General features: G+C 36.2%; 1 protein-coding gene across 4 annotated transcripts in view; it reads left to right on the top strand.

Moving 5' to 3' along the window:
* Nucleotides 1-5,392: 5,392 nt before the first annotated feature.
* Nucleotides 5,393-27,467, top strand: part of LOC149228848 (serine/threonine/tyrosine-protein kinase HT1-like) — a 152,319-nt gene continuing 130,244 nt past the window's right edge. For 3 of the 4 annotated variants that reach the window (XM_089378406.1, XM_089378404.1, XM_089378405.1), the window contains exons 1-3: nt 5,396-7,480; nt 8,428-8,883; nt 9,270-10,520. In XM_089378406.1, coding sequence (XP_089234532.1) covers nt 6,557-7,480; nt 8,428-8,883; nt 9,270-9,542 — 1,653 coding nt within the window. In that variant the 5' untranslated portion in view covers nt 5,396-6,556 and the 3' untranslated portion in view covers nt 9,543-10,520. Of the gene's footprint in view, nt 7,481-8,427; nt 8,884-9,207; nt 10,521-27,467 lie in introns of those variants that run through there. The other variant, XM_089378407.1, reaches the window with a different exon arrangement.

The raw sequence follows: 27,467 nt of genomic DNA, 5'->3' as shown, positions 1-27,467 counted from the left end.
TCTATTTCGATGGGCAGAGCCAAGGAAGTGTTTTTGTCTAACCACTGACAGAAACAACCCTGCTTAACTGCAGGGACTTCCATATGGTTGCCTGGGAACTCTCCTTTTCTCAATGCCTGGGGGCATGCAACCCTTTTTATGCAAGCAAAAGGTGACCAATTTCATTTTTTTTGTTTTTAGCCTTTTTTTTAGCTTTTTAGTGTTAACTTCTTAGGTTAGGCGGTTGGTCCTCAAATGTCTGTACACCAGACGGACCAAAGGAAGTGTTTTGTCTAATATGCTGATGAAACCATCCTACCTAATCTCAATAGTTCCTTAGCTTTTAGTGTAGTTAGCTCTATAGTTTGGTCGTTTCTAGCCTACATAAAGAGGCAATTAGCACATGTTATCGTAGAGTTCAAGCTCACTAAAAAATAAACCTACCAATAAGAGACATCTTTAACTACTGGTACGAGCAATGTTTCCGTAAGGTTCAAGCTCGTTAAAAAATAAACCCGCCACTGAGCATAGTTTCTTCCGATTTAAGCTTATTAAAAAATGAATCCACCTTAAGTAAACAACCTCTGTGATTGCCATGCTATCAGCCTTTTGAACCTTGGTTGTGTTCTTCCATCACCTCCATTTTTCTGGCCGACCATACGCTTCCACTTGATTGTTTACCCTTTTTGAGGAACAGCTACGAAGAGTGGTTCTGTTAACCACCCTCTTCACACTGCCATGTTTTGAGAAGTTCCAAACTTACATGGAACCAGTTGCTACTCAAAAACACCACTCGTTCCTCAGAAATGAGTCTCTTTTAAGCTCTTTTTAGACTCGTTAAATATGAAAAGATTGCCGAGCTATTGGCCTTTCTAGCTCGTTAAAGTAAAGGGAAGCGCCATCCCTCCTATATTTTAATCTTTTGGGACCTGAGGGATTATCAAACAATAAGATCGAGCGCTTGTCTTTTCGGCTCGCTAAAGCGATCGAAAAGTCATCCCTTTCGTATTATTTTATACTTTTTCGGACTTAAGGGATTATGCTATGATAAAGGATTGTTGGAGTTTCCTTTTCGTCCCTTTTCAAACTCTCTAAACATGAAAAGGACCGAGTTATCCTTGTCGTTAAACTCGTTAAAACAATAGCAACAAACTTGTCTAACCAGACAAGAATGAGTTTCACTGCCGCTAGGCTCGCTAAAACATAGCGACAGGTTTGCCCGAAGGGCAAATTATAGAACAAGCATATGTTATCCTCCTCAAGCTTGACAAAAATAAAGAGGTACTGGTCAGCAATGACTGGGGAAAAAGGGAAGAAAACTTGAAGAATTTTATTGGTAGCAGGTCGTTCTTGAACATGACACTTTCACTCCATCACCATGATTGAGTCGGGTTGGGTTATTCCGTTCACCGGTCATATCACCATTGGTCCTCCACACCATCCATCTTTTGGGGTTAATGCTACCAATCCATATCAGTGTCGCCGACATGTTCAAGAGAAGTCATTCAGAGAATTCACCATCCAGCTAACGCCTCATCCACTGCAATACCTTCACCCTCCATTTTTCATGACCGCCATTCCTAAACCTTGTATCATCAGATTGTTTTCATCTCCAGAAAATCATTTGCTTCATTTCGTGTCGTAGATGTGGGATACATTAAGGCCCTCCTACGACGGGTCACTTCTTGTCAACATCAGCTCATTATCCAAGAAGTTGACTTAGAAACAATCCTTTCAGTACTTTGAAGCTTGCATGCCTCAATGGCAAGTTTCTCACTTCCGGCGACAGGTTTACATCAATGGCCTTCGACCGAAAGATTTTGCGTGGTGTTCGACATCGACTCATATATTCACACCACGTGAATTATACTGTAGTACCTTGAGGGTCATTATCATTATCGGTGATTCCTCTTGCGCCTGTTAACAGCTTACATCATTGACTGGTAATCAGGCGATGTCTTTCCATGTTCGACTCCAGAACATCTTTTCACATGGATCGACTTGTACATCGGGCGAAGATTGAACGAGTTTGAAGACCCCGGATCTAGTTTCATCCATCCGAGCTGCGATATATTCAGGAAAATAAAGACATCAAATGTACACAGGAGCTACACAGATGATCATCCAAGCTCAGGGATGATGACTCTACATACAAAGAATCACCAGTCTACAACCGCAGAGGGTTATCTGTTCCATGTACATGAAAATGAATTTATAAAGCTGAGCATGGGAATGCCCGCCTCAACTAGATCGTGAAAATAATATGACGATGATGTATTGTATTGTATCTTATATAGGTCACCTTCCAGTTTGAATACCTCGAATCCTCATGATAAAGCATTTCACCCGACATCAGAAGATTTACGACCTCATGCTTTAGGGGGCAACTGTTATAGACATATTTGGGCACTGCAACCCCAATCAAATATGTTGATAAACCAAGGGCTATTTAACCCCTAAAAGTGTTGTTTCATACCCTAAAAGATCATGGTCAACTGATTACATCATTTTCCAGAAGTTCCACCTGAAAAACCACTAAGAGCTGGCCAAAATTGGACCATACTCACTGCTCCTTGGTCAAGGTGCAATGCATACTTGCTGCTACACTAGCCAGGTGCGATGCATACTGAAAGAACCTTCTGTGGGGTGCGATGAGTGAGAATAGACAAATGGCAGAGACAGTTTGCTAAGTGGATGCTCATGGAATCTTCTAGAAACTTCTCCTATGACACTTGCCTCTCTGAATTCGCCCAGGGATGAGTAAGAGATCAATGAAATCTCTAAGTGGAACCAAGAACTATCAGTGGAATGACACTAATCAGAAACCCAGAGTTGACTCACACCCTTGCAAGACATCCATATATGGATCCCTCATCTGAGAGATCTAGAGGCTGGAATTTTGTAATTTGTAAGGAAGTGCTGTTGGTTTCTCTTTGAGAGAGAACATTGTATTGTTGGGTGATCTTTCTTTTCATGAGGTGAAGAGGGCTTTGATGTTGGGAGGATGATGCTGGATCATACAGCTGGGTTGTAATCCTCTCTTCTACCATTAATAAAGTTATTTGAGTTTTCCTCCATATAATCGTGTATTTGTGAATCTTGTTATTTGTGAATGCAATTGTATGTTCAATGTATTTCTGATTCTGCATTGTTTATGGTATTATAGATCGAGATGCTTTGATGGTGTTTTGTTGCTTTGCCTCTACAGGTATTCTCTAAAGCGGGACAAGTAGGAGAGGAGTGGCAAGCTCTATCAAGGGAGAGAGGAAACAAGCAAGGAGCCAAGCGAAAGATCCAGGTTGGTCCTCTTTGCTTCTCTCTTATCTATCATACATAAAGGAAATCACAAGTTGCTTTGATTGTTTGTTTCTAAGATAGCTACCAGTCTTAGTGGGACTAGCAGATCAAAAAGACACTAGTTTTCCTGGAAACACTAACAGAGTTGGGGCTTCCTCCCAACCGACTTTGGACTCACTCCCATCCTCTCCCTTTATAGTGAAAGAACAATTGACAGAAGTGACACTAGCAATCACCAGGCACACAAACCTCACTTCTCGAAGACAAAGCAAACCACTCTCCTGTGCTGACAAGCAAGAGTTGAGGCAAATCTTTAAGATAATGGCAATCGGGCCATCATACTGGATGGGACTTCCACACCAAATGGTGTGAGGTCTAGTTGGAACTTCAGACCGGGGTGATCCCCTGAATGTTGGCGGGTCCAACACCGTCAACGGACCCCTTGACTGAATGAGGCTTTATTAGCTAATGAGTCAACCAATGAATTAAAATATCTCAAAAACTCGATACATGAGAACGTAATTAGACTACTAACCTCTTTATTCATTCAAGCAATGATCAAAGCGAGCTTGTTATCATTGTTTGGATTTTTTAACCATCAATTTCATAATAACACTTAAATCTTTGATGGTGATCATAGATTTTATTTTGGATCCTTTAGTGAGGAGGATGCCTTGGAGAAGAGCATAAGCATCGATTTTGTTATTTATGGATATTCCCTAGGCCCTAGGCAAAAGTTATTTCCATTTTTCCTTTGGGGATATGATATGATCCCCTTTGCACTTGCCTCCCCTAGATGGTACTTGTGATCTCAATCTTACTTTGATGGGTATTATATGCATTCACATTAATTCTCAAAGTTAAAAAAAATTCATAGGAATGAGGTTTAGTTGAGACTTCATATGTTCATCCATTTCGTGTTGAATCAAATGGGCTTTATTATTACACATGGATGTATATACAAGCATGTCACTAGCATGAGAGAGGTTCACTTTTGCATGTGTTTCTTTATTCTAATTTTTATCTACTTATTTTATATGATAATTTATTGGTATCTTTCAAACTATTGGAAAAAAGCCTCCCTGCCCACTACCATGATTTCTTTTAATTTCGTTGTTAAAGCTACCTCCAAATCGCTCTTGAAGACTTGCCTGAATCAAGTCCAAAACCACTTCATAATTGTGCTATTGATTGAATGTTGAACTCCTATCTGAGTAATAGTTCCGTAATCTTCCTTATGACACTAGAAATAACACACTTTGGTTTTTACTTCACCCTATATTTCCATCCCCTATTTCAATTCAACATTCCTAATCACTTATTCCAAAGTCATGTTAGTACTACAATAATTTCAATGATTATGAACATTGAAAATCACCTTTCCCACCTAAAAAATAAAGTGCAAGCACACTAATATTTTTTTTACCAAAATTATATATATTCAATTATATACAATTACATAAATTTTTTATATTCATTAAACTTTTAATCCAAACTATTTATAAAATAAAATTCCATTTTAATTATTAAATCCCAAGCTAACAAAACTTCATCTTAATTACTAAATTACAACTTCATAAAAAAATCTAGATTATTTAAATAATAACAAATTTCGTCTTAATACTGAATCACAACTAAAACCCGAGTATACAACTCCTTTTAATACATCAATATATATCCTACCTACTTCATTAAACTTGGTGAGATGAAAAATGTAAAAATAAAACATTGTGAAAAATGTAAAATAAAACGTTATAACAATGGTGATATCCCCACTATGAAAACTCAACCATTCATGTATCCATCCATGACCAACCTACTTCATCAAAACCTTGTGATATGAAAAAAAGAGTGAAAAAGACATGATGAGACATGAACATATGAAACGACACCCAAAGTCAACGTATTAAACCTCACCGCCCGCCTTAACCCCTCAAATAATACAATATAATATACTATTTTCGAACAGTAACGAATAGTTAATTAGTTTCTCTACATTACGTACCACACATATCAAAATTCTATTTACACTTTCCTATTTTCTCAAAACTCTAAAACTAAGTCAACCTCATTATTTGGTTTAAATATAGTATTCATTTGTCTCAATTATTATGTATGTGTAGGCTCCTGACACATGTGACCAGAGGCAGCAAACCAACGAACCAAAATTTAGGGCGCTCAGGATCGTACTGCTTCCGGTCATTCAACGCCACTCTCATCTCCAGATTTGGGCCGGGGAAGGGGAGAGGCAACAATATAGCAGAGGACAGGAATATCTCACAGCTTTGTGGAGCTGACTAGTGGTGGAGGAGGGAGGAATGGGCGTTTTCTAATTTTATTTTATTTTATTAACATTGTTTTATTTGTGAGTGGATCAGAAATCTGCCGATAATATGGCAAAAATCTGCTGCGATTTTGCATAAGTATGGAGCCTTGGGTTCCTTACAGATGTTGTATATAGCGAGGTATAAGGTAAGGATCATAACATGTGGCTTCGTCTTATGCGGGATAGTGCATGCACGATTGCTTACAGTTTTTGGGTTGAATCTCTGGTTAGATTCGACATTGAATTATAACTGGAACATTTAGCAGCAGACCCCAGGCTTGTTGTAGTAGAGCCAACAGGTACGAATGTTATTTTATTTTATTGGAGCATAAAGGGGTTGAAATGGGGAAAATTGATTTTATGCATAAATCTGATTGCATTTCATGGTTTAATTTACCTGTAAGTACACATGGCTGGAGTGAGATCGCTGCAACTGTGAACTGGGTATTATAGATTAAACCTTATTGGTGGAATTCTGCTATGCACTTGCATAATCATATCTGCGCGCATATCCAATTTATAGTGGTGCAAATAGAAATTGGATCTTTAATAAGCACTGGATTGAATCATTTAGATGGATTGGCGAATGGTCAACGGCAAATTTAAAGAAAGTGAGCGTGTTCTGCCGAGGCCGCTTGAAGAGGCAGATTATGCCTCTGAAAATATGCATCAGTTGTTCATGTGAACCTTCTGTCTTCTACTTTGTGGAAAGAGGTGGATTTTTCCTGAGTTCATTCTGGTACTCATGCGACTTTAGCAGTAGATAATCCCCTTTGACCTGAGAATCACAATTCTTGAGCTGGCAATTCAATTATATATGGGTTGTAATTAAGGGCACTGCTTATGGAATTTGGGTTATCTAATTGGTAAATATAGAATACCCACATCCATAGCTATTAGCATGTTTGTATAAGTAGGTGATTGGCTCTAGGTCATCTTGCCGAACTGACAAAAATGACAGAAAATAATCAGAATAAACAATCTTCTGGAAATAGCGAATATTCTTCATGGATTTCACGAACAAAGTATTCTTCAACTGTATGTTATCGGTTGGACCCTATGAAAAGCTCCACATTTCCAATATCCCGTGATTTTCTGGGCCGCGAAGCTCATCAGATGCATTCGAGGCCATCAACCTCGGGGTCATTAGAATCACCTTTATGTCTAGGAGCCTCTCTTCCCCCCAGACCATTAGAGCAACAATATCTATCCTCCAGATCCACGCCCTTAGAGCAGAAAAGACATGTCGGGAACTACCTATCTCCTGAACCTCAAACAACCATTCCTGATACATTCTCGTTCTCAAATCAGGGAACGCTTGGTTGGAGATATCCATCACCTGAACCTCAAACAAAGGTTCCAGAAACATTTAAGGAAGCAAGATCAAGAAGCAAACGGTTTTCATCTCCCCAGAGGAAATCATCAGACAATATATTGAATAAAGCTGCAAATTGGGCCAGATATTCTAACAAAGGTCGCAAACTACTAGATGCATTGACACAAATGCCCAGCTCTTCTCCTACTTCTCCTATATTTGGTTTCCTTTCACCATTAAGAAGTCCAGACTTCATGGGTAAAGCTTTTAAAAGTTCACCTACATGGTCCAACTACATTCAACAACCAGGAGATTCTATGACAGCAGTAGGAACAGCTCATGATTGGATGGTGGACTTATCGAAGCTGTTTGTAGGCCAGAGATTTGCTTCCGGGGCACATAGTAGACTATATCATGGAATCTACAATGAGAAACGTGTGGCGGTGAAGATCATAAGGGAGCCTGATGGTGATGAAAATGAAGATATGGCATTGCGTCTTGAGAAACAGTTCAATAGAGAAGTCGGTATCTTGTCTCATCTTCATCACCGAAATATTGTCGAGGTTGGTTTCGAATTATTTTTTGATTAAAAGCAACATTAATAGTTATTAATTTGGAAGAAGAATGGGCATTTTCTGATTGAGAGCAATAGTATTAAGTGAGAAGAAAAACATTTTTCGATTAAAAACAGTTTATTCATGACATATAGAGAATATAGTATTAATTTTTAACAATATTCCAATTGAAAACAACTTCTTTAATTAGTAAATGCAAATTAGAGTATCACTTTGGAAGTTTCTTTGAATTGGAGGTATTTTGACAATATAAAAACATAATTGAAGCATTGTTTTTAATCAAAATGCATGACCAAAAGTTGATTTCTTTGACTTATCACGGCATCTGTTTTTCTGGGTTCTCCCCTGCTCATTGTCCTAGAAGAAAACTTCAAGTTTGATTTGGGACTTAATGCTTAAGTTGCAATTGATTATGTTAATCAATAACAGAGTTATAATGCATCTATTATATGGAAAACAATGACGGAAACTTTTAGTCCATGTTTGTATGGTCTTCTTTTCACCAAATCTAAGGCAAAAGAATCCATTATAAAATATTGTCTTAAAACCTTTATGGTTAATATAAACTAAAAAATTGTTATACAGGTTCAATTCCAAACAATTTGTTCCAGTCGAAATAAACTATAATTTACTTCAAAAATGATACACTATAATATACTTTGAAAATAATACTGCATAATTTTGCAAAGAATGCATGGCCAATATGATTTTCTCTAAACAATTCCTTTCATTAAACAAACAATTTGTTCCTTATGAAATCAACTATATTGTCCTGAGAAAATGACATGCATATTGTTTGCACATAATACATGTCCAATATGATTTTCTCGAAACCCTTCCTTACAGTATACTGTACCATTTATGATAGATGCTAAGCTGTGTTGTTTGCAACTAGATGTGGAGTACTCTGACTCTGCTCAACTTTTCTCATGCAGTTAGTGGCAGCATGTAGAAGGCCACCAGTATTCTGCGTAATTACAGAATACTTATCAGGAGGTTCTCTGAGATCATTTTTGCATAAGAGAGAACCAGGATCTGTGTCTCTGAAAGAGTTTGTATCAATAGCTCTAGATATTGCTCGAGGTATGGAATATTTGCACTCACAAGGGGTGATCCACCGTGACTTAAAGTCAGAGAATCTACTATTCACGGCAGATATGTGCTTGAAAGTTGTGGACTTTGGTATTGCTTGTGAAGAAATAAACTGTGATTATCTGAATGAAGATCGAGGCACTTATCGCTGGATGGCACCCGAGGTAATCAACCACAAGCCACACAACAGGAAGGCTGATGTCTACAGCTTTGGCATTGTATTGTGGGAAATTATTACGGGCAGAGTCCCATACGAAGATATCACACCTGTTCAAGCTGCTTTTGCTGTAGTACATAAGGTTTGTCTCCTTACCTCCCTATTATGCATTTGAAATTTGAAGGAAAACCTCTCCCGATGATATGATCTCTAGCATCCCATGCTGATATGTACAAAAACATAATTATATGGTTACAAAAGTGGTAATATATTTACGCTAAATGGGATTTAATCATTTAAGGGCTTTTTAATGAACTATGTACAAATGTATTTCAATTTTCAACATCGACCTTTTATATTAGGCCTTTCATATACATGTTATGAAAATTTTAGACTAAGTAATCTGAAATAAGGGATTTCATCTCTCGTATTGATTTGCCTTTTTGATTGTGAATGACAATTGCAGGTCCAAAACTTTGTCCACTTGGTCCCATATTCTGATCATTTTGTTCGTTTGTAATGATACAGAATGCTAGGCCCACATTTCCAGAACATTGTCCGCTTGCAATCCGGAAGCTAATTGAGAAATGTTGGGTTCAAAATCCAGAAAAGAGGCCAGAATTCTGGGAGATCGTCAGTATTCTAGAGCAATTCGAAGCTTCTCTTCTTTTTGATGGCACATTGAATATGCGTCAAAATCTCTGTTCTAATGAATGGAGGCACCAGCTACCACAGTGGTTTCAGTGGCTTGGCATACGAAATCCTGGAAATGCAACTATATCACCGTCGCCACCTAAATGAGAGTAACTCTCATTCATCCCACTGTTCCTCTTGATGATGACGAAGATCCTCCCAAGACAATTATTGCTGTTATATTATACTAGCAAATAACATATCCCCTTGTATATATTCTTATATTTCTACTTATGTAACGTCTGACTAACATTTCCTCTGGCCAGTTTGTCCTCTGATCCTGGAAGAATGATTCGATGAAAGGAGCTGCTGCTCCTGTTTTGTACCATGTCCAAACCTTTCTTCCATTTTTATCTATGCATCATCATTCTTCTGTCAATTAATAACATCACTCATTCAAAAGTCATGGTCTGGTTTGCTTATATACTGCATTAAAGCGATGCTAATAATCTCTATGTAGCTGTATCAATCCTCCAATCCCTGATTGGATAACTAAGTAATGCATTCCCAATCAGAAGCAATTATGGGGGCACATGGATGTCTGTTTTCATTTATGACTCATGAGCATGCCTGATGACAAAGATAATTTCTTCTGTAATGGTTGGGGTCAGATAATTTTTCCAGAAGAAGAACACAGCAAAGAAAAGGTGTTGAACACAGCAAAACTTATTAGTTGTTCCACAATCAATATCAGATTTGTATATTCTACTTGAAGCTAAGGCGAGAATCTGGAATGCCCAATTTCCCTGAATAATTTGAAAGATAGTAAACACAGTTTTGATCTGCTCAATCGATTTGGTCAGAGATCTGTTATGAATAATGATTTGGTCAGAGATCTGTTGAACACAGCAAAACTTATCAGTTATTCCACAATCAATATCAGATTTGTATATTCTACTTGAAGCTAAGGCGAGAATCTGGAATACCCAATTCCCCTGAATAATTTGAAAGATAGTAAACACAGTTTTGATCTGCTCAATCGATTTGGTCAGAGATCTGTTATGAATAATGATTTAAGAACTAGAGGTCCAAGGGTGGTGAAGTTGCATGTGAGGATTACAAGTGCCACCTCTCTACTAATTGCAGGTGTGTATGTTTTGCATCTCTAAAGTTTAATTGCAATCAGTTGTCTCTGTCCTTATCATGACATATATACCTTTGCCATGTTTGTGATTATAATGTTAAGCGTACATATTACATACTATGTACACATGCATCTTTATATACATATATATGCATCTCTATAGATATATCATATGGCAACACTTTTGCAAGCCTTGAAAAATCATACTTATTGTCCTGAACATTTCGATTAACATCTTTACGATGTAAAACGAATTAAAAGGACAGCACATGTTCACAACACTTCCATGGTATCCAGGCTAGGATTTTGAAAAAGCCACCTCACTTCCTCCATCATAGTTCTAGATATTGTTAACTTTGAATTTACATGGAGGGAGAAACTAGAGTTCTTTAACTTTAAAATACCAGAATTACCTTGATAGCTTGCTTATCTTAGATACAGCTGAAAATTTGACCGAAGTCTTGTATAGGTTGCTTTAACACATTCTTTTTGAAATAAATACCTGTAAACAATGTCCAGAATAGCCTTTGATGGGTAGTTGACCCTCTGCTTCAGAGCCTGGTGCTAATCACAACAGTTAATTAGAAATTTGATAAACCACAGAGTGATAGAGCGTTGTTCATGATTCTGCAGCATAGTTGTTCTGTTTAGACAAATGAAAATACTAGGACCAAAAGAAAGGTAAGTTTTGGTAATTCAGAAGAAGGATGAAAGCATAGTTTTTTTTGATACACGCATGTTCTTGTCAAAAGAAGGGAGAAGCTTGGGCAATTTGGAAATAGGGATGAAAGATCGTAATAATATTTGTTAAATATTACATGCTCTTGTCATAGTCAAAACAACTTATCTTCATATTCCACTGTTGTTGGTTTTGCTGAATGTTAGCTACAATTCACTGGGTAAAATAGAGTCATGAATGATGACTGGATTAGGTTTGGCATCTAGATTAGATTGAATCAAATAGAGTTATGATAAAATTTAAGCAGAGTTATCTATGTAGAATATAGTTTCTCAAATTGTGGGTGCATTAGCATTAAAGGATTTGCTTTAACTTATCACCCAAATTAATGAAACCTCTATTTGACAATGGCCAAAAGGTTCCCTTTTCAACCATTTTTTGCTATTGTTTCCATTCCATACTTCAGTTTCCCACCATCAAAACATTGACAAGTTACGCCACTAAAAACTTATTTTACTTCACATTGTCAACACCATTAATAATATTGTTGTAACAAACTTTAAAGAAAAACTATGGTGCTACAATGAGAATGACAATAAGAAAAAGGTTGGTTTACTACAAAGATGTCAATAATCCTAAGTTAGAAGATCAAATTTATATCTCAACTCTTGTTAGCTTCAAGAAGAAAATAAACATTGCAAAAATAAGAACACACTCTTATGAGTTCCCATAGTGACAGTGGGAAGTGGGTAAGACAAAACATCCCCAGAAGAAAGGATTTGTAAAGTTCACAATTCTATTAATGTAGAAGATAAAAACATTTTCTCTTAGGAGTGCACAACCTATACAAATATTAGATCTCATTTTTAAAACATTTGTAATACCACTAATGTTTAATGTGTTAACCATGAAAACCAAAGTGAGCTTAGTAATCTTTTGTACGCTATTTGATCTTAGGAGCTACATAACAAACAAACTAGTGAACTATTCTTTGTTAAGGTCCCATAGACCAATGTTGGTCTCAGTGGACAGTAGCATCGTTGTTGTCATCATAAAAATGATTATGTATAAATAAAATGTAACTTGTGGAGCAAAAAGATCCTAATCTTGTCATTTAGGGGAAGGTAGTTTGATGCTGTTGTAATATTTTGATATAGATTTAGACTCTTAGATGCAATGTTTGAACCCTTGCCATTTTCAATCTTTTGGGAGTTAAAGTAATAATTTAGGATACTGCTCCCTTGTTGACCCCTACTCAGTCTTCCCATCTAACTATCGAGGAGATTACTTCACACCAAACTTATCAATGTCCAGCAACTAGCAAGTCTTTGGGTCCACGCTATTTAAGCAAATGGCCTCCACATTCATTCGTTTCTCCAAATGTTTTACCCACAACTAAAGATTTTAATAAACACAGATCATATCACTTAGGTGTTGATATCCCAATCCGTGGTGCTGCTTTTAGCGTATCTTTTCAAATACTCCAATTGCACTTGTAACTTGAAGCGCTACTAGTTAATCTTAGTGTTTTAAAAACTGTCTAGTTTGCCTTGGAACTAGTCATAGTGGTTGAGTCTATTCATATGTTGAAACAACACTTGGTTGGTGTAAGAGGCCAAGTAACCCCATGTCCATCACCAAAGGAGGTGATAGGGAAAATTAGAGTAGAAATACTTAGTCAGTTTAAATTTTTTGAAGAGGATAAGGTTAGGAAAAGGGCCATAAAAGAAGTTGCGATGAAGAGGCAACTTGCACTTATGAGAGCAATTTCTACTGTTCATTTTGAAGACTCTTCCTCTATCCCTTCTACTAATGTCCATGACCCCTTTATGTTCTTTCCCCTCTTGAGTCTGACAGTCAACTTGTTAAATTTGGCAACTAGGGCCAAACTTCACCTTGGACAGCTCATATGAGACAGCTGATATTTTTATTGGATTCCTCTCTCCGAGAGGTGTAGGATTGATCTAAAGATCATCCCATTTTGACATGTACAAATGGAATTATGAATTTATTTTGATTATGGACAAATTGTCAAGGCTGGCTAGTTATCTAATTTGCACCTCAATGTTGCATATAAATTCAAGAGGCCTCCTCATTTTGGCATTTCATTCACTCACATCTCTCTCTCCTTGATTGGGTATGAATTTCTGAGGCTTTTGTCTCTCCACACGTGCAAAGAAAGGACTACTTTTTTTTTGTCCCGGCATTGACTGAAAATTGCAGAAGGCTGTTTTGACCAGCGTTGACCAGTTTTGACTGTGGTTTTGTGTGGGGTATCTTTGTTTGGGTAGGCCGCAGTTTTGGGCACAAAAACCGAGGCTATTTGACTACTATTTGACCAACGTTGACTGTGGAAGGGCTCGCTGCTATGTTGACTAGATTTGATTGGACTTTTTTGGACTGTTTTTGGGCTGATTTGACTAGCTGTTGGAGGCCGAGTTGATCGAGTTAGACTGAACTGTTTGGAGGTCAAAATCTACATTGTTGACTAGCGTTGACTTTTTGGTTAGGGCTTTCTGTTATTGCTGTTTGATTGGTTAGATTTCACTTTGATTCGGCAAGTGAAAATTGTATATTGTACTCCCTCTCTCTCTATTGAACTTTTGAAGAACTATAAGAAGAATTGATCAAGGGTTTCCCCACATTGGGGTTTGTCCCTAGCTGGTGCCATATCTTGTGTCCTCTTGTCTTGGCCTGTCTTCTACTGTTGTTTATGTTTTATATGCATTTTACTATCACGATGATGTGATTGCTAAACTCAATATTGATATTGGTCTAATAAAGAAATTGAAGTAAAATTTTCTAAGCATAGAACATACCATTGTTATCTAAAATTAACACAACTTAAAAAGAAGAACATTAAGAGTTGTTTTATAACTTCTCCTAACTTTGCCTCTACTGGTGCCTCTCAACCAAGCCATACTCATTCCACCTTAGATAGCCATTGGAAGAAGCAATATAAAGATGTTGCTTTTGAATACATTGCCAAATGGTGGTATAATGCAGCTATCCCTTTCAATGTTGTTCGCTTACCTTATTACCAAGCTATGTGGAACTTTGTTATTGCTATAGGAAAGGGCCAATACAAGTTGTACCATCATGTCAAATGGATGGATTGATAGAAAGAATCATATGATCATAATTTCCTTGCCTCTTGCCCTCAAGGAACAATGTTTTTGAAATTACTGGATGCATCTAATAGGGTGAAAGATGCAAATATGTTATTTGAGCCTCTGGATGAAATGGTTAGGATAATGGGGGAGCAAAATGTTGTTAAGGTCATCATAGATAACACCTCCAACTATTTCTTGCTAGTAAGATACTAATGTCCAATTATAGGAGCCTATTTTGGACCCTATGTATTAGACATTGCGTAGACCTCATGCTTGATGACATAGGCAAAGTGTATTAGATAAAGAACATTGTATAGCATGCCAGGTGTATCACAAAATCCATCTACAACCACTCATGGGTATCGAGCCTAATAAGGAAAAACATTATGGGCAAGGAGCTTGTTAGGCTTGCCATCACAAGATTTGCAACTTAGTTTTTCTCATTGCAATCTCTCCATTTCCAACCGTAGGACTTGAAGAAAATGCTTCTAGTATCTTGGTGGGCTCGCAAACACAATGGAAAAGACGCCAAAAAGAACGTTTTTGAAAACACTTTTTTGGAAAAAGTAGTAGAGATTTGGAAATTGGCGAGTTCCTTGTTAAATTGTGGTTGGTGGTTGGAAAAAAATTGGCCATGGGTTACATCTATGAGGCTATGGATCAAGCAAAGGAGTGGGTAAGGGCATCCTACAAGGATAGAGTAAGTAAGTATGGGTCTATTCGGGAGATCATTAATATCAGATGGAACATTCAATTCCATTGCCCTATACATGTAGTTGGATATTTCTTGAACCCAAGGTACCGTTACAAGTCTAGGTTCAGAGAAGATTAGAATGGCGAGGTCAAAGATGGGTTGTATGCGTACTTGGAGCTCATGGTCCATGATGAGTCCAAGCAGCGAGAAATATCTTGATATATTAGTGTGCTTTCACTAAGAACATAGTTGCGGATGAAACGGGAACTGTTACCTCAAAACGGGTACTGGAGCCCAAAAACCCCAAAAAACATGAAAAAACAACCCAAAAATGAAAATTGTTTATTTCAAAATGATGTTTTTTTTAGGGTAAATTTTCAACATTTTTTTTAAATGGAAGTAAAAACCATTTTTTTTTAAATGGATGAAAAAACACCCTTAAAAAAATTGTTTATTCTGGAATAACAAAAAAAAATCGGGTTACAATTTTGACATTTTTTAGCAATGGAGTTAAAGAGAAAATATCCAGACTTTGAAAAACTGTAAAATTCCAACAATTCTCGGACATGATGTTAAAGATAAAATATCATGTCTCGAATCCTGATAATTCCAACTATTTCCATCCATGTTGTTAAAAATAAAATATCTTGACTCTAAAAAACCTTGAAATTGTAATTGTTTTCGACCATAGCATTAAAGATAAAATATCATGACTTAGAAAAACATTAAAATCTTGACAACTTTTCAACTATGCAATTAAAACCAAAGATTATGACTACAAAAAAATCTCAAGTTTTCAAAATATTTTAAGTATGACATTATAAAATTTTTTTATGACAAAAAATTTTAAAAATGAATACTCAAGAGTAATTTATTTTTTAAATGCAAAATATATAGCAATTTTAAAATCTTAGCCTAAAACAACTTGATACTTTGCAACAAAAATTTATAAATCAACCATCAAATTGACACGCGGTGTAGGTGAACTCGACCCGTTGTAATGAAAACTTAATAAAAATGAAAAATACAAAAGAAAACAAAAATTTGAAAAAAATAAAAACAATAAAAAACACAAAAAATTAATACAATTTTTTTTTTAATATTGATAAAAAATAAGAACAATAAAAAAAAAGCAAATTTTAAATATTGAAAAAAAAACAATAAAAAAAACGCAAAAAAATAATAAAAAAGAAAACAAAAATTCAAATATTGAAAAAACAACAATAAAAAGACACAAAATAATACAAAAGAAAAAAAAAATAGAATATTATAAAAAATAAAAAACAGTGAAAAAACACAAAATAATACTAAAACATAAAAAATTCAAATATAGAAAAAAAACAATAAAAAAAACATATTTAAAAAAAACCAAGAAATAAAGCATTAAAAAAACTTAAAAATATGACAAAAAAATCAGTTATAAAAAAAGACAAAAAAACCTAAAAATATAAAAAGTAACATAAAATTAACTTATAAATATAAAAAGTTAGACAAAAAACAAAAAATATCATAAAATAAGTTAAAAAAAAAACAAAAAAACATTATCTAACAAAATAAAAATAAAAACATTTTATTTTATTTTTTGTTTTGTTTTACAAAACATTTTTTTTAAATAAAAAAATACATAACTAAAAAATTAAATTGAATTAAAAAAAATCAAAACAAAATAATTAAAAATTAAAATAAAAAAACAATTAAAATTAAAATTAAAAACAATTAAAATTAAAATAAAAAACAATTAAAATTAAAATAAAAAAATACATTAAAAAAATAAAAATAAAACAATAAATAACTAAATTAAAAATTAAAAAAATATTTAATAAATTATTATTATTATTTATTTATTTTTTTTTTCGCCACCCTCCGGGCAGGGTTGGCCGTGGGCGCGGCCGCCTCCCCACTTGCGCCCGAGGCCAACCCCGCCCGCGAGGTGGCTGGTCGATTTCGGGAATCGGCCAGCCACCCCCCAGCCATGCAGCCTGCCTTCTCCCCGACGCCGTGGCCAAACTTGCTTGGGGGGTGGTTAGATGATTTTCGGGTTGCACGCAGCTGCCTTCTCGTGCAGCCTGCCTCCCCGATCGCGCCTGCGGCCAACCTCGCCTACGTGGTGGCCCGTCGATTTCAAGAATTGGCCAGCCACCCCCCGGGCACACAACCCGCCTCCTGTAGGGTGATTTGGCCGTGGCGTGTCTCCGCCAAGCTTCCCCGGAAATTTTGAACCCAATAGCCTGTCCTCTCCACGGGGAGTAATGACTCTTTGGTGTTACAGGTGTAGTGAGAGGGGATGGGACTACCATGAAATTTGGAACCCAATCACCGGGCTTCTCTAAATTTACTTTAAAGGACTTAAGTTAGTTGTTAGAGAGGGTGGGTTTAAAACCCCAGGGTAAGGCCACGGTACTTCCATCCATGGGTTTGGCAACAGGAAGTGGCCAAGCACTTGAAATGAGCGCCCGGGCGGTGGCTAGATGATTCTTGGGCTACACGCAGTCGTCTCCCCGCTCGGGGGTGGCCAAAATTTTGTTTTTTATATTTTTTTATTAATTTTTTTTTTTCAATTTTTTTTTTTTTTTTTTTTTTTTTTATATTTTTATTTTTTTTTTTTTTAATATTTTTTTTTTTTTTTTTTTTTTATTTTTATTTTTAATTTTTATTTTTATTTTATTTCAATTTTTTATTTTTATATTTATTTTTTATATTTATTTATTTCATTTTCATTTTATAATTTTTATGATTTGTTTTTAGTTTTTTAATTTAACCTTTTTTAATATAATTTTTTTTTAAATAAATTTTGTTTAGGTTTTTTTAATTATTATGTTGTTGTTGTATTTTTTTTTTTTTAAAGATCATTATGGATGTATTTTTTTTATTAATATTCAAATTTTTTCTTTAAATTTTATGTGTTTTCGAAATATTCCCTTTTTTTCATTTATTTTTTGTTTTGTTTTGTTTTTTTTGACAATTGATTTTTTTTTATTTTTACATTTTTATGGGTGTTTTTTATATATATTTTTTATTATTTAAGTTTTTTTGGTCATGTTTTTTATTTTTTATGTTTTATTATGGACATGAAAATCACAAATATTTAAAAAAATATCCACACTTAATAAATACATTACAAAATTTAAAGTGTAAAAAATAAGCCCTCTAAGCAAAAAGGGTTGATGCTTCATCAACCCTTTGCAAAATCAAGATGAAAATCACTAACATTTAAAAAAAGTGTTCATACTTGCTACATAAAAAAAATTTAAAGTGTCAAGGATTAACCCTCTAAAAAAAGGGGTTGATGCTGCATCAACACTTTTCAAAATCAGCGTGAAAATCACTAACATCGAAAAAAAATGTTTATACTTGATATATAAGAAAATTTAAAATGCCAAAAATATGCTTAAAAAAAGGTTTATTTTGGCATCACCACTTTTCAAAATCGGGTGATTTTTCGCTACCTCAAAAAAACAAGTACGAGTTCACTTTCTCTTTTGATCGGTAACCATGTTTAGGGCCATGGTCACTGTTACCGCTTGAATTAGTAGCTTAAAGGAGGGGCCTATTTGGCCTAATAGTGCAACATTCCCTTGTATTTTGGCTTGAAATATCTTGAAATAATTTTAGGAATGCTTGGGAGTCCAAAATGACTTCCCTCCTCATCTTTGACCTAGAGGTCGTAGACGGTCAACAACATCCTTATCTTGGTCCAATTCCTTGCTTGAAATCTACTTTAAGGCTTGATCTTGCTTGTTTGTATGGTCCATGTGATTATATTTGACTTGCTTTGATCCTTTCTTTGCTCAAGTTAGGTGTGACGTTGCTCCTTTAAGGAAGGCATTTTGAGTGCATCAACTTGGAGATGACTTGGCTGGACTTGGAGGTTGCAATGGACCTTCTCATTGCCTCAGAGGATGTGGGACATTGCATTGGGGAGTGCAAATGCATTGTGAATTGTGAGACTGCCATGAAGAATGATGGCCATGTTCAAAGAGGCGTGCACCCTTAAAAAAATGGTCCATGTGGGGAACAAATAGGTGCACTAGGATAATGACAACATGGGTGTTTCCATGTTCACATGGTGCAATCACCTTTACAGAGCTTTAAACAATAAGTGTTCCTTTAAATCATGAGTTCTAGTAGGTCAACCTCCATGGTGCTCGCATACCAACCCAAGACATAAGAATTGTCATCAAGGCAGGGAGTTACCGCCCACCAAGGGGTAGTCATCATCCATAAAACTAGGCGAAGATGAAGCTAAGAAGATTGGCCATGACTATTCACCATTGAGAATGTAGAATACACTTTTACACTTCATCCCACATGGCCTTACAAGGCTATAAATTGCACACATCTAGGCTTACAAATGATGTGGTCAATTTTTTGAGTACTCCTATTGAAAGAGGGGTGACATAGGTTCCAATTGTGGGATGTCGAACATAGGCAATCACTTTGTTATAACTAATATAAGTTTTGAAGTGCTTGAGTGATTTGACCAAGGCATAAGCTTGCTTTTCCATTATTGCATATTTTAAATTAGCATCTCTAAGCATCTTGCTCATGAAAGCGATAGGCTGCTTTTCACCCAATTCATTCTTTTGAGAAGTATACTTGTAGTAGTATCATTAAAAGTAAAAGAAAAAACTATGAAATCTTTAGAATAATCAGGGCTTATCAACACTGGAGATTTTATATAGCTTCTATGATGTGTTCAAATGTTGCCCTGCTACTTTCATCCCACTTATAATTGACATCATTTTTCAATAATCGATTTAGTGGTTTGGTGATCTCGACAAAATTTGGGATGAATCTTTTGATGAAATCTATTTTGTTTAAGAAGGGTTGAAGTGATTTATGACATCTAGGTGGAATGATCTCTTTGATTCCTTTACTTCTTTTTGGATACACCCTTACTTCTTTCTTAGAAACAATTTTCCCTAGAAGCTTGCCCTATGTGGCACCAAATATCGTATTTTTTGGGTTGAGTGAAATTCCATACTAATGACATCTTTCAAAGATTTGCTTGGGATATGTAATGTGAGAAAGTCTTTTCTTTGAATATAGTATGAGAGCATCGTGATAAATCTCGATGATCATTCCCATAATGCATATTCATTTCTCTTTGAAATGTCGTACTTGCATTGATCAATAAAAAAGGCATTATTTGATATTCATAAGTACCCCAAGGTGTGGTGAATGTTGGCTTATGCTCGTCATCCTCCTTCACCAACACATGTTTGGACCTTGAAAAGAAATCTAGAAAGGACAACATCTTTGACCCTATAGTCCTTTACAAAAGCATCTCTATGTTGTTGGTGAGTGGATAGTTGTCTTAAAGTACGAAACATGTAGATGGCAGAAGTCTACAGATAACCTGATCTCTCTTGACTTCTTCATTACCACCACAAGGTTTGATAGGTTTGATAGCCATGAATAATACCTTGTTGGTACGATCATCCATGCATTAAGAAGTTTTTCCAATTCTTTTTCCATAAGGGGGAGCAACTTTGGGTTCATTTATCTCAACTTTTGGTAGAAAGGCTTAGCATCCTCCTTCAATGGTACGCCATGTTGGATAACATTTTCTCTGTAAACTTTTCAAATCCTTATAAGAACATGCAAAAACATCCTTGAAATATTTGATTAAGTTTTCAGTAGCCTCTATTTCATCATTTGTTCTACTTGTTCCAACCTTGACTATCATTGGATCCTTTGGTGATTCCACATTTATCTCTATGATCATTTGGGTTGAATTTTTTTGTCTTCTCCCTGTATGTGTCATCTTTGTTGAAAATATCCTCAAGGGGGACAAGATTTTCAAGAATACTTTGTCTTTAAGCTATACAACTGCATCATCTTCTATTATTGACCTCCAACTATTTACTTGTAAAGAGTTGCAGAAGGGGATTCATCATCTTTGCTTAATTTGCAGTGTGTGGTCATTGGTGTGCTCATAGGTGCATAGTCTTCCATCCCATATCTTTTAAGCATGTCTTTAAGATATTTTTCTTGAGATATGAACATGCCTGCTATGGTTTGAGATACTTGTAGTCCAAGGAAGTAAGATAATTCACCCATCATTGACATTTCAAACTCTTTTGACATATTTTGAGCAAACTCATGGCTCATCTCATCATTATTGCTAGCAAAAATTAGATCATCAACATAGACAAGAGTGACTAGTAACTTATCCTCGTCCATCTTCATGTAGAGATTACTTCCTGCCACCCCCTTTTTGAAGCCTTATTGTTGTAGATAGTGATCCAATCTTGCGTACCAAGCTCTAGGAGCTTGTTTCAACCCATATAATGCCGTTTTCAACTTACAAACAAAGTCTTTTCCTTTTCCTAGTTCATACCCTTCTGGTTGCTCCATGTAGACTTATTCCTTGAGTTCCCCATTCAGAAATGCTGATTTTACGTCCATTTGATAGATTTTGAATCCTTTTGAGCAAGAAAATGCCAAGAACATCCTTATAGCTTCCATACGAGCTACCGGTGCAAAGGTTTCTTCAAAGTCGATTCCTTCAATTTGTGAATAACCTTTACAAACAAACCTTGCCTTATTATGATGATTTGTCCATCTTCATTCATTTTGTTTTTGAACACCCACTTGGTTCCAATTATATTTTTATCCTTTGGATGAGGCACCAACTCCCATGTGTCATTCTTCTCAATTTGAGACATTTCTTCTTCCTTGGCTTCCACCCAATGAGGATCCTTGCTTGAGTAAAAGATTCTGGTTCTATCATAGATAGGAGAGCAACATCATTTTTCCTTAGTGTACTTTCATCCTTCTTTGGGTTTGTATCCCCTCATCTACATTGCCAATAATCTACTCTTCTGGGTGATGTTTTTGGAGGAATTTCATCTTTGAAGGAGTTTGAGATGTTTCTTTTTCCTTTTGTTTTTCTTGATCTTTTTCCTCTTTTCAGGTTCTTTTTCGTTTTCTTCAATTAGGGGGTGAACTTCATGACTTCAATTTCCTTTTCTGGAAGGGCTTCATCAATCTTCACATCAATGCTTTCCACTATTCTCCATAGTTGATTATTGTAGCACTTGTAAGCTTTTCTCTTAGTAGAATATCCAAGGAATATTCCTTTGTCAACTCGAGCATCAAATTTTCCTAGTGAGTCATCATTGATTTTTATGAAGCATTTGCTTCCAAAAATCCTGAAGTATTTTACTTAAGCAAGTCTTCCTTTCCGTAAGTCATAAGGAGTCTTCTCATTATTTGGTCTTAGTTGAGTTCGATTCAAGGTATCAACTGCTGTCTCAACTGCTTCTCTCCAAAATTTTTGCTGCAAGTCAGCTGCTAATAACATTGTTCTTGCCATTTTTTGAACAATTTAGTTTCTTCTTTCAACTACCCCATTTTTCTTGGGTGTTCTAGCAGCAGAGAGTTCTCTTTCGATTCCATGTACTTTATAGAATTCCTCAAATTATTTTGATGTGAATTCTCCCCCTCTATCCGTTCTAAGACATTTAATCTTAGAATCCTTTTCATTTTCCACAAGAGCTTTAAGATTCTTTTTTTTTGGCTATGGTTCACGGACACCTTGGTCATTGGGTGGTCGCTACGTCCACGAAAAAATCTGGGCTGATCGACCCCGAAGGGAATCAAGCCCCACGGCCAATAACTAGGCCTAACTCCAAGGGCTTTGGGGAGAATGGACCTTGTGACCTCCCAATCGGCGGGGCATTGATTTGACTAGTTGAGCTAACCCTTGGGGCTTAAAGCTTTAAAATTCTACATTCAAATGCTTCGAATTTATATTTTATGAAATATACCCACATCATTCTAGTATAGTCATCAACAAATAAAGCAAAGTACCTTTCTCCTTGGAGCGCTGGAGTTCTAGTTGGTCCACATAAATCAACATGAATGATCTCCAAAGGTTTTGATGTAGAGAACTCCTTGGTCTTGTGGCTGGTTCTAGTTTGCTTTCCATGTTGACATGGACCACATACAACTTGATTTGGCTCGAATAGCTTTGGAATGTCTCGCATTGCATTAATCTTGCTGATATTGATCAAGTTATCAAAACTTGTATGTCCCAGTCGCTTGTGCCACAACCAACTTTCTCATATGTTTGACGTAGGTAACATTTATCTTCTTGAATTTTGTTCAGAATGTAGATGTTATCTGACATTCTAACTCCTTTCACTACAAGTTCTCCTGAGGAAGAGTTCCTTATTTCATAATCTTTAGTGCTAAAGATAACATTATGTCCTTGATCACAGATTTGGCTAACACTCGAGAGATTGTGTTTGAGTCCATATACCAGCAAAGCATTTTGAGCCTTTCCTTTTCCATTAATAAGGGTAACGGTTCCTTTTCCAGCAATTTTGGCAAATCCACTTCCAAAGAATACATTTCCTTCCTTTTTGTTCATTGAGACAAACTTCCTTTTGTCACCTGTCATATGTCTGGAGCACCCACTATCCACAAACCAATGATTTTCATCACTGTGAGCACATAGAGCTCGGCCACATTTATTCGTATTGGGATTCTCATCTTTTGCTTCTCTTCTTTTGAGGGGGAAATTTGTTCATTATGTCCATTATCATTACATAATGAGCAAATTGAATCAAATTTGGCCAAAGGATCAAAAGAGTTGTAGGTCTTGATTTGTCCTTGCCCTTTGAGACCACATGGTTTGTTTGTTTGATCCTTCAATCTTGGTGCTTCATTCTTACGAGCCATGCAATGTTTAGCTTGATGACCAAAATTTTTACAATAATAACAATGCCTAAAAAAGATAGTTTGGTACCTGTTGTAATAGCCATGATTTGAATCAACATTATTCCTTAGAGTTACTCTTTCTTCATTCTTTGGATTTGAGATGGGCCTTTGATGAGATGATTTTTCTTCTTTTGGATCGCTGGAAAGTATGTCGGCATAGCTTCTTGCATTATCCTTAGTACTTGATGATTCTCCTTTAAAACCAATCCCAGATTTGTCATCTTTAGGTTTTTGAGCATTAAGGATATGGTCAAGTGTTTGTGAGCTTTCCCAACTCTTTTTGACTTGCTCTAATTCCTTCCTCAGAGATACTATTTCAGCTTCACAATTTTCACAGATTTCTTCCTTTTCTTTTAGCTTATTTTTCAAGAGGTCTTCCCTTCTTTTTGCTTCCTCCTTTTCTACCTTGAAATAAATGATTTTATTTCGTAATTTCTCATTTTTTTCAATGGCACTCATTAACAATTCATCTACATTTCCTTCTAGTCCTGAATCATCATCATTTGTGAATGCCATGAATAATACTTCTTGGCTTCCAGCATAGTCATTTTCTTCATATGATTCATCATTACCTCCTTTGCAATGAGGGAAATTTTTAGTTGATTTCTTTTTGACGACTACAAATTCATCTTCATCAGACCGATCTTTCTTAGAGAAGAAATTTTTCTTATTAAGCCCTTTCTTTTTGTATACCATCCTTTTAGAATCCTCCTCATCACTATCATGCTTATGAGGACATTTTGCAGCATAATGACCTATTCTTCCACATTTGAAACAAAAAAGAGGGTACTTACCTTTTAGCTTGGATCCTTTCTTTAATATTCGTATAAATTGTTCCAATTCGGTTTCAACATCTGAGTCATCACTGCTGGTATTCCATCCTTTCCCCTTTTTTGATTTTGAGGCCTTGAATGCTGCATCTTTGGAACTTGGGATTCTTTTTCTCATCTCATAGGCAATGAGGATTCCATGAAGTTCATCCATCTTGAGAGTATCTAGGTCCTTCATTTCTTCTATAACACTTACTTTGGAGTCAAATCTGTCAGGGAGAGATCTTAAGACCTTTTGAACAACACTTTCTTCAATATTTTCTCCCAATCCTTTAAGAGGGTTGACCACTTCAGTTACTCGGAGAAAGTATGATGCAATATCTTCTTCATCATCTATTTTCAGACTTTTGAATTGCCTTCTATGAGTTTGAAGCTTTGCCTTCTTAACTTTGGAGTCCCCATCATATAAGCTAACTAGCTTATCCCATACTTCTTTGGCCGAGTCACAATTCATGACTTTTGTAAATTCAGAATTAGTGATTACACTAGTGATGGAATTTAAGGCTTTTGCATTTGCAATGTAAGCTTTTTTTTTGTCTTGATCAGTTGGAAGAGTGGAAGGAGCAATGTACCCATTCAAAACAGAATGCCAAACTTCAAGTCCAAGGGACATTCAGTAGTAGGACATTCTTTTTTTCCAAAAACCAAAATTTGTGCCATCGAACAAAGGAAGTCTTCTTGACACTTCTTGATTTTTCATTGTGACTAAGAATCCTTCTTCTCGCTGTTACGCTGATTATGAAGAAGCTGGTTCTGATACCAATTGTTGGAAATACTGAGAGGGGGGTGAATCAATATTTCTTTTCAATTGTTAACCAATTAGATTCTACACAATTTAAAAATCAAAGAAATAAATATTTTTATTATTGAAATAAGAAGGACAAATGATCCTTTTACAAATGAAGGTGTACAATGATTGCCAAGCACCAACTTGGACTTAATGAGCCTCTGACCGCTAGGGCTTTGACCCTATCTTCACCAAGGCTCCAACCTTGAGTTTAGGGGCACCTACCCCAAGGACACCAATCCTTCTCTGCTGCTTCACTGGACTTATTTGATCAAATATTGCATTTCACCAATCTGCACTATTCTGCACCATCACACTTCTTCATTAATTCTGCACCAAGACTTCTGTATAAAAACTTTATTGTAGCATCAAGAATTCTTTCACCATGCCAACTATATCAAGATATTTACACCATACTACACCAACTGTTTGTCTTCACACTTCCCAAGAAGAGTTAACACCACACTGCACCAACTGTCTATCTTCAAACTTCCCAAGAAGAGATAGCACCACACTGCACCAACTGTCTGTCTTCACACTTCCCAAGAAGAGTTAGCACCACATTGCACCAAGTCTGCACCAACTGTTCAAAGAAGATCACACTGCACTTTTTGAAGTTTATCACTGTTCTTGAGATTATAGCACCGTGGTACTGAGGTGGCTCTGTTCTAAACCACAGAGAGATTTGAGGTGCTCTTGTTCTAGTCCATAAGCTGCAAAACAGTCTTCAAACAACACCCTGAGACAATCCGCAACCCAGTCTTCAAAAATATCCTAAGGCAGCTCCAAAGGTGACAGAGATCCAAAGTAATCTTCAGAAGGTCCGAGCTACACAATCCATGACATAATATTCCACAGTTCTGAGGGCTAATACTTCGAAATAGTCAACACCATGTGACCTTGTTTAGCAGTTTGAGGTTTGTTTATTGCACAGTTCAGTATTAAGTTTCGAGAGCCCTTATCCATAGTACCAAGAACAAAGATATGTTGCTAGGTTCGAAGGTGGTTACTATTCTAATACAGTCTGCCCAGTCCGAGAGAGAAAGCCATCCTTAGTCCGAAAAGGCACCGCAGCAAGAAAAACAGTCAGCAAACGAATCTGGAATGGGAGCCCTAACTGTCCACAGGAGTCCGTATTTTTCCTCAAAAATATTCCGCACTGTACAGGGGTGCTTACTTTAGTTGTTCAGTTCACGAGGTGTGAACTTTCCTGTCACTTTCTTCCTTGAATAAATCCGCAAATCTACTTGTCTTCTGTGCTTGAGGAGGAGGTCCAAGCCTATATTAATAGGCTATTCTTCCCATAAACCTGAACGAACATGTCTTTTAGTGCAAGCTGACATATATAAGTTTGTGTAGGTCGGCTCCATGAACAAAGGTATAATTTAACTTGTAAAATCAATTTCTCTCTCGTTATTTGAAATTTCAAGACACAATAGCTCATTAGAAAGGTAAAATTATGCCCTTCAAGATGGTCTAGGTCTCATGATGAGATTATTCCTCTAAGATGGAGAAAAATATTATTTAATGTGATTGATCATTCATTGGTGTAGAAATGGAGGCAGGGCAAAGTGTCTTTGAGTGTTGGGCTTCTTCATTGATTGCTACCATGTCCCTGCCTTCTTCAATATATTGACATCAATGACAACTAGATTAACACTTCGTACTGTAAGTCTTGCCTTTGTACTTGTTGGCATACATCTGACATATCTCTTTTGGTGTAGGCATTTCACCAAATAATTCTGTAGCTCTGTCAATTCCCATTGTCTTCACTTGGGATGGTTGACTTTCTTCATAAAAATAATCTTTATTCCTCAATACCATGTTGCAAGAATTTGGATGAATTGAATCATTCTCCCTTGTACTCTCCCAATAAATGGTGCAAGTTTCTTTAGTGTGAAAATCCTTACAAGCCTTGTAGTAGTACAGATGGGGACGCTCCACCATATTCTCTAGTTCCAATGAGCTAGGAGGAGGTCTTTGATTCGACGATGGTCCTCTAAATCCATTCCTTGGTGGAAATCTAATTGTTGCTCCATAATATCCTTTCTTGCATAGAGGCTTGGTTCTTGGTGATGTTGGGCTCTAACTCTTTGAATTTGTTAACCAAGAAAGA

Source organism: Pinus tabuliformis, chromosome J (genome assembly GCF_031772625.1).
Source record: "Pinus tabuliformis cultivar Carrire ecotype Pingquan chromosome J, CPIR1, whole genome shotgun sequence".
Classification (NCBI taxonomy): Eukaryota; Viridiplantae; Streptophyta; class Pinopsida; order Pinales; family Pinaceae; genus Pinus; species Pinus tabuliformis.
Note: the sequence above shows the minus strand (reverse complement) of the source record. Positions and strands in the feature narration are given on the sequence as shown.